This window comes from Megascapheus bottae, chromosome 13 (assembly GCF_031878675.1).
Source record: "Megascapheus bottae isolate mThoBot1 chromosome 13, mThoBot2.hap1, whole genome shotgun sequence".
NCBI lineage: Eukaryota > Metazoa > Chordata > Mammalia > Rodentia > Geomyidae > Megascapheus > Megascapheus bottae.
The window spans coordinates 18,712,731-18,727,874 of record NC_143521.1 but is presented as its reverse complement, the minus strand read 5'-3'; the positions used below and the strand labels follow the sequence as shown (position 1 = coordinate 18,727,874).

Genomic DNA, 15,144 nt, shown 5'->3' with positions numbered 1-15,144 from the left:
TCAGGGAGTCTGGGATGGTGACTGATGATTATTTTTTTTAGCGAGTTCCCAGGTGTGCTGCTCCTGCTGCTGTTATGGGGAGCACATTTTTAGGAGCTGGTGACAATTATTGTTCCTGATTTCTTCTCCTGTTCTTTCTTTAGGCCTGACTCTTGGCAAGAAGTTGGAGCAAAGGATGGTAACAATAATAATGAAAGAATTGCCAAAGAGAAAAATAATGAAAGAATCTGAAAATTGAATCTAGAATCTGAATCTGGAATATTTAAAGCTATCCTTATATGAAAACGCTTCACAAAGAAGGAATAGACAAAACATTTTTGTATTCTCATCCTTACACACATAGCTGTGGCATCTGTGCTTATGAGAAGGCTAACTTAATAACTGCTGTCTTTTCTTCATCAACTGCCTTGTAAATACAATCCTTTCCCACTGCAAATAGTGTGAACAGGCTTCACTCTGTCTATGAATATCTCTGACCCATGAGATTGCAGAATATACCTTCATGTTAGGGAAAACCATATCGCAGGGTTTTATATTTCTTTAGCCAAGAGATGAGTCTTGTGGAGAAATGGAGTGTATATTATTTCAGGTAATTCCCTCATTCTCTTTTACATTTACTAATTCCTTAATCCAATTAATTTTATTGAGCATATCATATAGACAAGTCATAATATGAAGTACAAGTTATACATAAATGAATGTGATGGTTTTCTACCCTTACTAATAATATTCTACCATAATATATTATCTAGAATTTAATTTTAAGCCCTTTGTAAGTGGAATAAAATATCTAGACCATTTAAATCCAAAATAACATTTTCTGACAAAAGTTTGTGACCTTGTATTATGCAAAAATACCTTTAAAATAAATACTATTTTGCCTTTGAAATTGTTATTACTTCTCCATTGCTGCGGGACAAATTATATAGACAGAATAGCACAGCCAGGGTTTCTTCTCTCACAGTTCTGAGGATTAGGAATAGTTGCACTGTTTCTCTAGTTCAGCATCTCTCCTAAAGCTGCAGTCAAGCTAGTAGGGCTCCAAAGGACTTGACCAAGGTTTACATGATCCACTTCCCAGATGAGATGGTGGCTCATGGAGCAGTTTGCAGAGGTCCCAGTTCCCTGCTGGCTTTTACAAAAGATCTCAATACTTCCTGTGTATGCCTTTCCTCAGGGCTAAGCAGAAAACCATGCTGGCTGGCTTCCTCTTAATGAAGTGATCCCAGTCAGAGAGAGCAAGACTTATAGTAAGTAAGCTCGCCATGGAGGAGAAAAAAAGAACCAAAGGCAATGCTGGAATGTTGATAAGAGTATGGAGGAAATAGGAAGAGGAAATAAAATAGACCATTCAGAAACTGTAGAGAGTCCATTCTTTCACCAAGACACCAGGGTGGATGCGGACCATGTAAAGAATAGGCAGTTCATGTCACATGGAATCATGTGAACTGCAATCCAGGGGCACTGCACTTTCAAGAAAATTCTAGTTACCTCCCAGAAATTCCCCAATGAGGAATATAATCATGGCAACCCAAACTGTTTATCTACCAACCCACAGCAAATGAGAATAGAATCAAGTGAACATGAATTGATAGAGGATGGGTTGAGATGATGGTTGGAAAATAACACAGAATATGTAATGACAAAGCAGGTGTTGTTTTCCTGTTAACAGTGACTTCACACGTGTGTTTATGAAAATGATGCGTTGGCTTTAACCCATCTATATACTTGAAATGGATTGCCACAGCCTCAAGGTGCTCTTATCAAAGCGACTGAAATCCTAGGATGCATGTCTGAAGGCAAATTAGGATCAGATTAAGCCAGATGATAATGTTAATTTACATGGGTCAGATTGTTGTGAATAGATATTCAAACTCTCATGAGAGCCATTTGAATGAACATTTGAATCATACATATTTTTCTTGGATCTAGAATTCTTCTCTTTCATATACTTGCTACTTCTGTTGACAAATTTTGAATTGCAACTTTTTGTTTCCTGATTTAGAAGTAACACACATTTATTGTACAACATTTACCAAATACAGAGATATTTAAAAAGCATGAATCTTCCATATTTCTACAAAAGATAGAAAAGTTCTTTTTTGGTTTGTGAGTGTGTTAATGTGTATACACATGCAAACATATTTTTAATGTATGATGATTATTTAGATATATAAGGACAATTTAGTTCAACAGTTAGCTTACATATATAATAGTAATAATATAACATCCTGTGAGTAGATTTTTTAAATCATATTTTTATATTTTGAATGTTTTAGGCTTTTAATTTTTGTAACAATAAATAATGGCATAATAAATAGCTGCAAACTATGTTTTCATATGATAAGATCATATGCAATAAGGTTACTACTAACTTTTCTTGCAGAAACATTATGTCCATTTGTGTTTGCCAGTTGTTAGGTTTTCTTCTTGTGATTTGTTGTTTTAATCATTCCCAAAATACATTTTGTTGTATCGACATGACAATTTTCTCTTAACTCTAAATTCATTTTCTTAGCAGTTTGCACAATGCTATTTGGTGCCAGCAGAGGGCGCTGGAGATTCATACATGCAGGCAATGTCTCTGCTCTCTCTATGGCTAGGCAGGTTCCTGGCAGATATGATTGATTTTCCTCCACAACCTTGCCTAGATTGGTTTCTCCTGTGCTAGGTTCCTGTCAGGTGCAGCTCTCTCCAGCATTTATTTCCCCAGTTGACTTGTCACCTTTTTATCTGGGCAGTCATCACCTCCCAAATTAGAGCCCACTGCCTGCCAATCCCTTAGCTCAAACTGCTGCTGTCCACATCTTTCTCTTTCCTCCATGCACCCTCACTTAGCATGCTGGCCATCTATGGAAACCTGCTGACTTGACCTTAACCCTGCACAGCTCTGAATGTGCTCCAGACCAAATGAAACACAGGTTCTTACAGAAGAGTCCTCTTCAGCATCCAGTCCAACAGCCTCGGAATGGAGATGGAGTGTAAGCTCTACCTTATGCTCGGTACCCATCTGTAACAAAGCCAGCCTCAGCTCATCCTCTTCCCAGAGTCTGCTTGACAAGTGGGGTCCCACCGTGGCCTCAGTAGCCCAGTGGGCACCCATGGGGCTGTGGCTTCACCTTCTCCAGCGAATTCTGAAAGCCTCATTTATTTATTTTTTATTTATTTTTATTTTTTTGTTGGTTGTAGGACTTGAACTCTGGGTCTGAGCGCTGTCCCTGAGCTCTTCAGCTCCAGGCTACCACTCTACCCCTTGAGCCACAGCACCACTTCTGAGCCTCATTTCTTATTTCTTGCTTTTAAGGTTATCCTGTCAGCTTTGGGAGTCGCCTATTTCCATCCCACTGTTACTATCTGAACATAGCTTAATAATGTCAGTAATATACAATACTTTCACAGGGTAAATCACTCCATGTTTTCTTACTATTCATGGAACACAGATTAGTAAATCCAATCACCTGTATTAATCACTATTGAGACAATTCTTTCATACACTTAGAAATCATTTACTTTTTCTCTACTTTCTTTTTCATGGTGTAAGCAATTTACAAAGTGTAAATTAACACAGTGTAAGTAATTTACAAAGTAAGATTGGTCTTTTGTCATGTTTATGAAGGGCACTTGATACTACCTTATAATTTGCACAAGTACTCTGAACTTTAATGATCATACTTGCCTCAATTGATTTTCTTGTTTATCAGTAGGAGAAGGAGAAGGATGCCAGTTTGTGTTTTAGTCAGTGAGAGATTTCTGAGGGCAGCACAGATCATAGTTCACTTTTGTTTTCATCCAGTTTAGGTCTTGTGATAGTGATAAGTAATAAGTCTATCTTTAAAATGTTTCACATTTTTAATACTGATAACTAATCTCCTCGCTGGGTCCATTACATACAGAGTTATCCCTTCATCTGGGTCATGTGATCATATAATGCTGAAGAAAAATGTCAACAGAAGCTTCACAGGGAATGGAAGGAAGTTACATGGAACTCCAGTCTAATACAGAGCTCATAAATAGAATTGCTCAGTGTTTTGTCTAAATGGTTTAGCAGGCTTGCGAATACCAATGACAAGGGTGCAGTGAGGATGGAAAGCCACACACCTGGCCTCGCCCAGTGACAGACACTTTGCTTTACCCACCACTATCTATCAGAAACCAACAAGTATCCTTGACCCAGTCTGGTTTTTAACAAGTGCAATGAATTGTACTAACCGTTCTTTCTATTTAGTTACTTGCAGTGTCTGACTTTGAACTCAGGACCTGGTGCCTGCTTGGAAGTAGCCCTATCACTGAGCCAGGCTCCACTATTTTTGTGTGTAGATGCTTTTTGTGGCTTTGTTTTGGTTTTTGTGTTGGTTTTGTGTTTTTTTCCCCTATGTCTAGGCTTGAACTCAGGGTCTGGACGCTGTCCCTGAGCTCTTTTGGCTAACGGCTAGTGCTCTACCACTTTGAGCCATAGCACCACTTCTGAATTTCTGGTGGTTCATTGGACATAAGAATCTCATGGAAGTTCTTGCCTGGGCTGGCTTTGAACTGCAATCCTCAGATCTCAGCCTTCTAAGCAACTAGGATTAAGGCATAAGTTACTAATACCTGATGTTGTGTTGATTATTTCTGAGATGGCATCTTGCTTTCTACCTACGTGTGTGCCTGGCCACGATCTCCCTATTTGAGGCGTCCATGTGGTTAGGAGAATAGGCATGTCCCATCACATCCCGCTCGCAGTGGAGGGGGGCTATTTTGAGCTATAATATCTAGATTGAGCTCAACATGCAATCTTCCCAATTGCAGTCTCCCAAGTATCTAGAGTTCCAGATGTGAACCGCTGGCATCTGACTTGCACATTTCTTAAGAGTCAAAAATGTCCTCCCTCTTAAAGGGCAGATAGCTCAGGTATTGCCCATTTAAATATATTTCTAATTTTTATGAAAATGCCAGAAGATCTAAGGAGGCATGAGACACCATCCGTACAAGGTTTCTGATGGTCTAAGAAGGTGCTTCTTGTTTATTTCAAGAGCTAAATGTTTTTCTTTTAGTCATTTTTGAGTCTGTTGATTATTCCTTTCAGAAGGAATTTAAAACTGAACAATACCAGAAGCTACTTAAATTCAAGATTGCTACATGAGTTACTGTAAGAGACCTTTAGAATACATAGTATCCAAGCTTATTTCAGTTACTGATACTCTACCAATCTCATTTTAGTCCATCTGTAAACCCTAGGTAGTCCCCTTACTTAAAAGAGAAACAAGCTTTCTCACACTCACTTTCCTACAGATTAGATTCAAGGCCATATTACATATTCAAATGCAGTAAGTTCAACAAATGGTAACCTCTCTGTTGAAGTGTTCTAGCCCTAGAGACTTGCTCTGCTAAACCGTTGTCTCTGTTTTTACTATCTGTTTACTTTGTAGGTATCTCAGTATAATGGCTTTTTCAGTATTGAATCTGCAAATAAGAAGAGGAAAAATATTCAGCACTGACATACTTTATACATTAAGCTTATTAAATGTCTCTGTATGCAAGGGTATCCTCCTGACTTACTTCATTCTCGTCCTTTGAATCTCTCTCTTCTCTTCTTCCTTTAGTCTTTGAAGAATAGATTCCAAGAGAGAAAAATGAAAGTTAATGTACTGAGCCACCTGCGGAAGAGAAAACAAAAAAAGAGAGCATTCGTGTGAGAAGGGCTGAGCCATGAGGAAAGATGCAAAGACAGATGGAGGAGGAAGCTGGTCTTACATCACTGCTAATCTCTTCTGCATCTTTATCCATGAGGAAAAGACGAGCATTGTTTTTGGAAGGGCCTTGTAGGAGTCTCTGCAAGAGTGGAATATCTGTCTTCTTTAGCCGTCTCTGCTCTACAAGGAAATGAGAATCAACCACAGTAAGAAATTGCATCCTAGAGAACCTAGCAACCTTTGCCATTCCCACCCCCATCTCCAAAAAACCCATCTTTCCCTTTACCTCACCCTTCTTACCTCCCTCCCAACCCACTCCCTCCCCCTCGCCAATGAAGTAACTGATATTGTAACTTTTCCATGGGCAAAAATGAGCACACTGGATTTAGGTGAAAACAGTGATCAGGCTTTCCTACCTCCAGTTGCAAAAATAATGTACAGAGCAAAATCTTGAGGACTGTTTTCAATCTGTCAGTGGAAAGAATGAACAACATGATGGTTTTCATAGGATGTGTTCTAAGAGCCCAATTCATGCACCTGTGTCCTCACTCCTCCCCACTTTCCCTTGCAGAAACAGAAACTTTCTCTGCATATTGCCCAGGAACCATGTGGTTTCTCAGGCATGATTGGATTTATGGCTCCCAGCTCTTTGTTCACAAGAGCTCATTGATGTGGCTGCAATTCAATACCAGTGAAGATATTTACAGTTCAGTTTAGTGATGAAGATTACCTTAAATTTTTGTAGGAGCTGCTTTATTACTTCTTCAGTTCTCATGCTACTATTGATTCTGACCTTTGTTTCTGATCCAAAGGCTGGGGTGAAAATGGATGTCTAGAGAAAGTAAAAGGCAGGTAAAGTTACCTTGATTGAATGATAATCAACATCTTCAATGTGATGGAGGCAGCTTGTAATTTCTCAAAGTGAATGTATTATTTCAAAGGATATCAAAGAATTCTCATTGACTGTAAATCATTCATTTACATACCCAAATGATTGGCAATCCTTTATAAATATGATCTAACTTAATTCTCACCACAAAATGAACGTTAAAGTCCATGAAATAAATGTTATGTATCTAAATTGAAAAGAATAAGAGAAGGCAGGGTGGAGACTCAGAGGTTGGTAATTGGCGTTATCTGCATATCATATAACACTTACTTTGGAGAAAAAGCAATGGTATGTGTGCCTGAAGACAAAAAAAGGCCTGAAGATTACTTAAATAGGATAAAGAAAGAATGCCAGCAGAGTGATATTTAAAAATTATAAAGGATATGAAATAAAGGCTTGCTTCTTTATATTTCATTCATATGTGAAACATGTAAGCACTCCACTACTTGATGGAAATGTGAATGGTCCAGATGTGGGATGTTAACTAGATCCTAAACAGGAACATCAGTAAATAAGACTTCATCTATATTTATATACATACACACATATAACACACATATGTATGTATATGCACACATGCACATGTACATATGTATGCACTTAAGAATATGTATACTTCCTTCTCTTTCTACATGCATAAATATATATATACACATAGCATTTGTGAGAGTATAAACTCTGAATATGGGAATGAGTTTCCTGAAGACATTCAGAGGATTCTGAGACAATGCTGTAAGTTGTAGAAAAAAAAAACCCGAAAACAACAAAAAAAAAACCCCAAAACCAATGTTTGTGGATCTTTTAGACATGGATGCTCTACTCTGATCTGAATGAGTTTCTGCAGTCCTGAGAAGTGTCAAATTCATCCTGCTTTGAAGGCAGTGAGCCATGCTGGACATGCGTCTCGTGCTGTTTAAATGAAGAAATGTCATGGAGTATGAGAACAGTGCTAGATTAGAGTTCCGAAGACATGAAATCTAATATATACAGACTGCAGTGCTATCAACTCACTCAGTATCTTCAACCTTCGTGGACTTGGTTTATAAAATGACAGAGAAGAGCCAGGTGTGTCAAGAAAACTTCTAAGATGCCAGTTTGCGATGGATTTGGAACTATGGTTTTTCAGAACTATATTTTAAAATCTCATTTTTTCCTATCAATTGTGTTGACCATCACTCGCAACATGGTATGCTGATGAACTCATTGTTGCTATATGGCTAGACATTTATCCCAGCTGGAGTTACGTCCATCACAACTTATCCCAAGAAAAATCACAATCTGAGCCTTTAATATGGGTATTAATTAATACAGGTACTATCCATAGTTGGTTAATATTTGTACCTCGTGATTAACATGCATTTTATAAAACACATCAACTTCAGAAACCTATTAACTGGAATTCTTAAATATCCACCACTCACTGGTAGAATGCTAGGTTTTGGTTTTTGTGGTTTTTCCTGTGAGCTGTAAAATCACAGTGGAAGACATTTATGTGGAGTATCTGAAATCTCACTTGATTTCTTCAAATTGACATATGGCACTAAACTGAACTGATCTTTTCCCTTTGTGCTGGAACAGTGCTCAGTGCTTCCCTGGGGTGGGTTCATTTAAGCCCATGAACAGCAGCCTCGTCCAGTAGGGAGGTTCAGCAACTTTGAAAGTGCACTCTGCAGGAACTTGAATCAGGTGGTCAAGCTCCAGAGACCAAGCATTTAACCACCACTGTGCCGGGCGGTCAGCAGAGGGCCAAGTTCTATCTCAGAACCAATGATCCATTCACAAGCCACTCATTTAGAGCAGTGTGTGCAATTTCTTCTTTAAAACAAATCAGCCCACAAACGGTGGCACACAGCATCATTTCTGAAGGAAAGGAGCAGCCAGGAACCTTGATAGCTGAATAGCTGGAAGCACCATCAGTGGTACTAGACATTACCCTCCTGGATCCCGCAGGGTCATGCTAGAACTAGAAAAACTATCTAGTTTGGAAAAAGAATTGAGAAGTGAAACTGGTCCCTACTGGGCTCCAAAATCAGGGTACTCGTCTGTATGAGTGACTACTGGACGCAGTGGCGTGCTGGCCCGTGTTCATCACCCAGAATTTGGGCTCTGGTGGGGCTGGGAGTTTGGCTTAGTGGTAGAGTGCTTGCCTGGTATTCCTCGGTACCACATACTTAGAAAAAGCCAGAAGTGGTGCTGTTGCTCAAGAGCTAGAGCTCTAGCCTTGAGAAAGCTCAAGGACAGTGCTTCAGGCCCTGAGTTCAAGCCCCAGGACTGCCAAAAAAAACCCAGAATTTGTCTGGAGTCAGACGAATCTGGACTCAAGTGCAGGATGGCTGCTGAAATACATTGTGACCTAAGAAATTGCTTAACTTCTATGAACCTCAAATCAGACATTTATAAAAATAAAAGAGAAAAATAATGAGGAGCTAGGTGTAGAGGATTTTTGTGATTCATGGAATCCTCCATTAAAATTCTAGGGGCCAGCTATGGTGGCATTCAAGTCATTGGGAAGGCAGCACAGGAGGAGAATTACTTTGAGGCTGATGTGGGCAAAAATGATAAGACCCTGTGTGGAAAATAAACCAAAGCGCTGAGGTCATGGCTCAAACAATTAGAGTACTTGCTTAGCAAGTGTAACATCCTGAGTTCAAACTTCACTACTACTACAAAAAAAAAAATTTCTATATAAAGTGAGGCATGCTGGGCTGAGCGTAGAAGGACTATGTGTTCAAGACTGGCCTAGCCTGGGTAGCAGATTTCAAACTAGGTGGACATATAATAAGAATCTCAGGAGAAAAAAAAGAATTAAATCTATTTTCAGCATGGCTTACTAGCTGGCTCATTGGGATTCATCAATAAGTGTCAGGCATATTAATAACATTATTAGTATTAGTGCTTTTAAAAAAAATGTAAGTTGAATTGAGTGGTATCATTAGTGGAGCAGGTGATATTAGTCTGAGCTACAGGAATGGAATGGTAACTCACTTCATGGTTATAGAAGTGTCCGTTAATGGAGGCCCTCTTGCTCTGTCTGTCTTTTCTGTCCATCACTGGAAGCCTCGTCTTTCTTCCCACCAAGGCTGCTTCACTCATGGTTCTATAGAGAAAAGGGGATCCGGGTTCCTGTTCTGCATAGGGCTTCAAAGTGCTGCTGTGATAAGATAAATAGTCTAGGAAGAATAAAGATGATATACTCATGTAATTCTGCTGCTTCTCTCCTTGCATTCTAAGTAGATTGGTGTGTTTTCATAAATTTTATGAATGCCTCTATGTCCTGGCTGTTTAAAAGCCTTATAGTCTTCTGTGTGGCGCTACGATTACTTGCTATATATTATCTGGGATCACTCAGCCAGCCAATTCTGCCAGTGAACTTTGTCTCAAAGGAAATGATCGCAGTGGTCGCGTATCATGGGTTTGAGCATTCTTTTGATTTTAATTTGTTGGGGGTGGGGGAAATAAGTTGTGTAAAGTTTCAGACTGTTGGAGGTGGAAGAAACTTGGTATTTTAGCAATGTGATCTCACACAGGTGTGGTGAAAGTACTAGGTAGTGCTTATAAGTGAGAGAATTGGGCCTGGATCCTTGTTTCATTTGTTTGCCAGTTTACTGGATCTTTAAATGAATTTTGGGCCTTAGTTTCTTTACAAAACTATAAAATTATTCTTGAGAAGGTATTTCAATGGTATAGAGAGTCTTGAAAATTGGTTATGGGCCTTGAACTCAGGAGTCTGAGTGCTGCCCCTGACCACTTTTGCTCAAGGCTAGCACTCTACCACTTTAAACCGTAGCACCACTTTCAGTTTTCTGGTAGTTAATTGGAGATAAGAGTCTTGTGGACTTTTCTGCCCCGGCTGGCTTTGAATCATGATCCCCAGAGCTCAGCTTGCTTTTAACTTTTATAAAAGCAAACCAGGAATATATTGTAGGGATGGTCCACTTTTTGTTCTTTTCAGAATCCTCGTGTGAGATGTGACTTTGCCCTGACTGGACGATCACCCTAATATTCCTTCTCATTAGGCCATGTGTATTCAATAATGACCTATAGTTTACTAATCAAAATTTGCTTACTGTTTTATTCTAATCCTCCCCCTCTCTCTAGCATTACTGGGTCTTAAATTCAGGACCTCACACTTGTTAGAAAGTGCTATACCAGTTTACCCATGACTCCAGAGCTTTGTGTATTAGGCTATTTTTCAAAAAGATCTCACTTTCTCTTTCTCTTTCCCTTTCTCCCCCCACCCCCACCTCTCTTGAATTTTCTTTCTTCTTTTTTTGCCCATACGAGCCTAGACTGCTATCCTCCTACCTAAGTCTCTGAGCAGTTTGGGATGCTGAGGTAGCCACCATACCTAGCTAATGGGTAAAATACTGAGACGGGATCTCACTAATTTTTGGCCTGGGCTTGCCTTGACCTGAAATATCCCAAATCTCCATATTCTGTCTTACTGTTCTCACCTTTTCTACAATATCATCCTAAGTTACTGGACTGACCTGCTCTCTTTTGTATACACAGAATGTCTACATGAAAATGGATGTAACTACAGGGCTCTCCTACCAAATGAAGAGCATTCAAAACTTCCATTTGCATCTTCTCTAATTTCCTCAACTAAGCTATGTTCTTATGTAAATGGCGCTGCCTGAGTTTTCACTTGGAAATTTAAAATTATTTCTTACTATAATTAGAATACTATAAAGTAAGTACAAACTAGTTTTTTGTTGAAGTTATTCTGCATTGATGTTTAAATATAAATAGGGTTTAGGTTACCTTTGTTGCTAAAATAATTAAATTCCTTTGTGTCAAGTGGATATTCTCTAGGAATAATGGGAAAGGCCTATAAGATAACAAGATGTCAAGACCAAATAAGATGAAGATAAGGGAACCCTGGATGAAATAGCAAGTTTGTTATAGGATCTGAATTCTCATGGAAACAGCAGTGGAGGTGAAACTGAGATTGATTTAAAAACAAAAACAAAAGCTAACCATCAGAAGGAGCTGGTAAGCTTTTAAAGGTAATGGATGTGTTATAACAGCAGTATGAACCCTGCCTATTACCTCCAACTTCAATCAGCAGTGTGTCTCACTGGTAGAATATAAAATAGCATACCAGACACTGAACAGTCTCATTAAATTACTGCTACCAATATGATTATTACCACTGTCATTTGATCCTCAATATTACAACCACTAATACTGATATTCCCTTGGAACATCAATTTTGATATAAGAATGTTTTATGCTAAGTAGATTCTGTTTATAAAGTTGAAAAAATGATTAAATATAACTGTGTCCTCATCATAGGTGTCTGTCTTTGAGCAGCAAGGTTATTTAAATATCCATTAACTAATGAGATCAACTTCTACAAAGATGTGGGATTTAGTTTGACGTTTTGTCTTACAAAGTAATGATAACCTTACCTGATTCCTGATCATTGGGGGTAAATATTGAACAATTTTGTGAACACAAAGTTTATTCATATAATTAGCTCTATCTAATCGAATGAAAGCAAAGTAACTGGCTTAAAACTAACATGCTTTTAAGTAGCCACAGTAAGATGGCTAATGATTACAGAAGCACTGTAAAGACTTAAGTTCCTTTGCTCCTTGGAAAGTGTGTAGGAAGTATGCATATACCACAAGAGTTTATGAATCATGGCATGTAAGAGGCAAACATTTGGGAGTCGTGCTTCACATTGATTAAAAAAAAATAAGTCTCCATATGAATTAGAGTTTGATACTGACCTTCTAGGTAATTCTTTGTTTCAGACTCAGGAACCTGAGTCCTGTCCAGCTCACTAATATGATAAAGGTCATCAAATTCTCCCCAGCGTGTCATTCTCCTAAAAAGTAACAAATCTTTCAAATGAGGTCACTTCCATTTGCACTGAGGCCTATTCTCATTTTCACATCCACAATAGTAATGGACAAGTTGTAGACCACTGTAAGGAGATAAATCACCCGAACTTGTAATAATTTTGTGATGTTGCCAAAATTAGTCTTACCAGAGTTTTAAATACTGTGTGTTAAGTACTTCCCACACTTTTTATTGAGGCATACTTGGTATATTAACAAAATAATTCAGCTATGTTCTGCAATATATGTTATACAGGTACAATGAAAGTATATGCAAATAGAATTGTTAGAGACTAATGTAATCAATTGTTATTAAGAAATCTCACAATGTTGCTAAAAGAGTGTAGATGAGAAAGTGCTTATACCACCAGTGTGTATTGAGTGTCTACCTACTTCATTAAAAGTATTATGCGAAGCTGCTCTAAAGTGATAAGACACAGGGCTATCTTTAAGGCCTTGACTACTATGAGATATAAAATTTAGAAAAGAAGAAAATGCACAAACCATTTCATTAGAAAGTTATGCCATTAGCACAATTAATGTTCAAAGCCTTATAATTCCTAGATTAAATAAAACCTGACAATTATATATTATTATATCAGGCTAACACTTTATTTTTTCTAACACTTCTATTTTATTTCTGTGCATAAATTACTTACCCCTTTTTGCCCTTATCCACATTAGGAGAATCATAGTAATACGATGGATTAAGTGAATGCATTTGTATAAATTTTTTAAAACATGCCCTGAACACTTGACATGTATATAAAAACATCATCATAATCATCTTCATCCTCACTGACAACTTCTTCATTATCATCACCATCGCCAGCATCAGTATGTGTTTTATAATGAGTCGGGGGGGTCCAAGGTATTCTTGGACCTCTTTAGATAAGGGGATACCCTTATTTTGGAGAATGACCTTAGTCCCAGGGTCTCTTCTTTACAATCTATTGTATTAGGACCTAAAATATTTATTTCAAAGGAAATTTTGACATTGACTCTACTAGATGTCACTGGTAGAAAAAAAAGCATCAATAGTAATAGTAGTTTGAGATGAAAATCAGCAATTTTTATCTTGACCTTTGAATTCTTTTAAGGTCTTCTATAGCTAGTATATTATGAGAATCACAATAGTTGAAACAAGTAAATCACATGATCTTACATATTCCTTAATAAAATCTCCAGCAAGTTCTACTATTCAGAATCACAAGCCAAATACAAGAACATATGTAATAACTCAAATCAAATAAGAAATTATTTAATAACCTAAATAATTTAATAAATAAAAGAAGAATGACTCTGATCCCAACTAATAATCTAATAATGCTTGGTTTGTATAAAATGATGCATTTCTTGCAATATATAGCAGACTCGTTATCAGATTAGCCAAATTTAATTAGCAGAAAGAGGGTCAGAAATAGAAAAGACAATGCCAATGAAAAGCAGAAATTAATCAGGCGAGACAGCCTGATGCTGTTTCATATGGGGAAAATATAAATGCCAGATGATGGATGGGGAGCATAAAATCCTGATGAGTGATGAGACTGACAGCTCTCTCCTTCACTGCTTTACAATTTAGTACAATCACACAAACATGAGGCTTAACTGTGGCTGAATATGTGTAAGTATTTGGCCTTTTTATCTCCCTACCATCTACAGCTAAAGAAAATTATAATTTGGTTATTTGAAATCGGATAGGGAAGGGGGAAACAAGATGAGGGGAGGGATGTGGGAAAGGAAATGGGGACAAAACATGAGAAAGGGTATCAATGCATGTGAAGAATGTGCCTTCTATCTGGTGAATATAATGTAACCCTTCTATTAATTACAATAAAAATATATAAATAAAAGAAAATTTATAACTCTGAGTTGTGTGGTTGAAGGTGACTCTGAGCAACCATATGCATGGCTAAGCCCCAGGGCAGTTATGTTGAATTTTCAAGAGAACTTTACTATCAAGTAGTTTAATTTGCCCAAACACAGGACTGTTTGTGTTGCTCTGACCAAACTTCAAGATATAGATCATTGTGAACTGAATCTCTAAATGAGATGCAAAATATAATGGAGGTAGACATTTGACAGACAAATAGGATACAGTCATTCCATAGTCATACTGTAAGGAAAAATAAACCAAAATAAACCATGGTTGTTATTATTCAAATGCACACCTGTCCACAGTTTCACTCTTCACCTCACTCTGCCATGACTTATCCCAAATATGAAGTGTTGGCTTTTGGAAGATAGTACAATGAAATAGTCAAAGCAAAAATAACCTCAACAAAAACCTAGATACATAAGGCCATATAATATGATGCTAAATGCAAGGATCTCCAGGGTAGAGAAACAAAAGCCATATAATGAGTGATTGCTGTCCTTAACGTACTATGTTATCTCTCATCTCTTTTGCTGTCCCTTGGTTATCTCATATTGTTACAGTATTTCACCTTGTTATCTGATGTATCATATATATGTGTATGTGGTTATTTGAAATCGGATAGGGAAGGGAGGAAAACAAGATGAGGGGTTGGGGTGGGGGGAGGGAAATGGGGACCAAGACATGAGAAAGGGTATCAATGTTTGTGAAGTAATGCGCCTTCTATCTGATGAATCTAATGCAACCCTTCTATTAATTACAATAAAAATATATGGGGAAAAAAGTAAATATAGCTGGGCGCCAGTGGCTCATGCCTGTAATCCTAGCCACTCAGAAGGCTGAGATCTGAGGATCAAG

At 37.9% G+C, this 15,144-nt stretch overlaps 2 protein-coding genes across 2 annotated transcripts in view; one reads left to right on the top strand and one right to left on the bottom strand.

The window, feature by feature from the left end:
• The window catches only part of LOC150055618 (albumin-like), a 230,077-nt gene that overhangs the window by 109,050 nt on the left and 105,883 nt on the right, over positions 1 to 15,144 (top strand). The gene's annotated exons all lie outside the window — the stretch shown is intronic.
• Positions 4,648 to 15,144, bottom strand: part of Rassf6 (Ras association domain family member 6) — a 46,699-nt gene continuing 36,202 nt past the window's right edge. The window contains exons 5-11 of the mRNA XM_090344035.1: positions 12,300 to 12,397; positions 9,547 to 9,731; positions 6,403 to 6,504; positions 6,089 to 6,140; positions 5,734 to 5,852; positions 5,539 to 5,636; positions 4,648 to 5,442 (exon numbers count right to left, since the gene is read on the bottom strand). Of these exons, the coding sequence (XP_090200161.1) occupies positions 5,367 to 5,442; positions 5,539 to 5,636; positions 5,734 to 5,852; positions 6,089 to 6,140; positions 6,403 to 6,504; positions 9,547 to 9,731; positions 12,300 to 12,397 (730 nt within the window). The 3' untranslated portion in view covers positions 4,648 to 5,366. The remainder of the gene's footprint in view (positions 5,443 to 5,538; positions 5,637 to 5,733; positions 5,853 to 6,088; positions 6,141 to 6,402; positions 6,505 to 9,546; positions 9,732 to 12,299; positions 12,398 to 15,144) is intronic.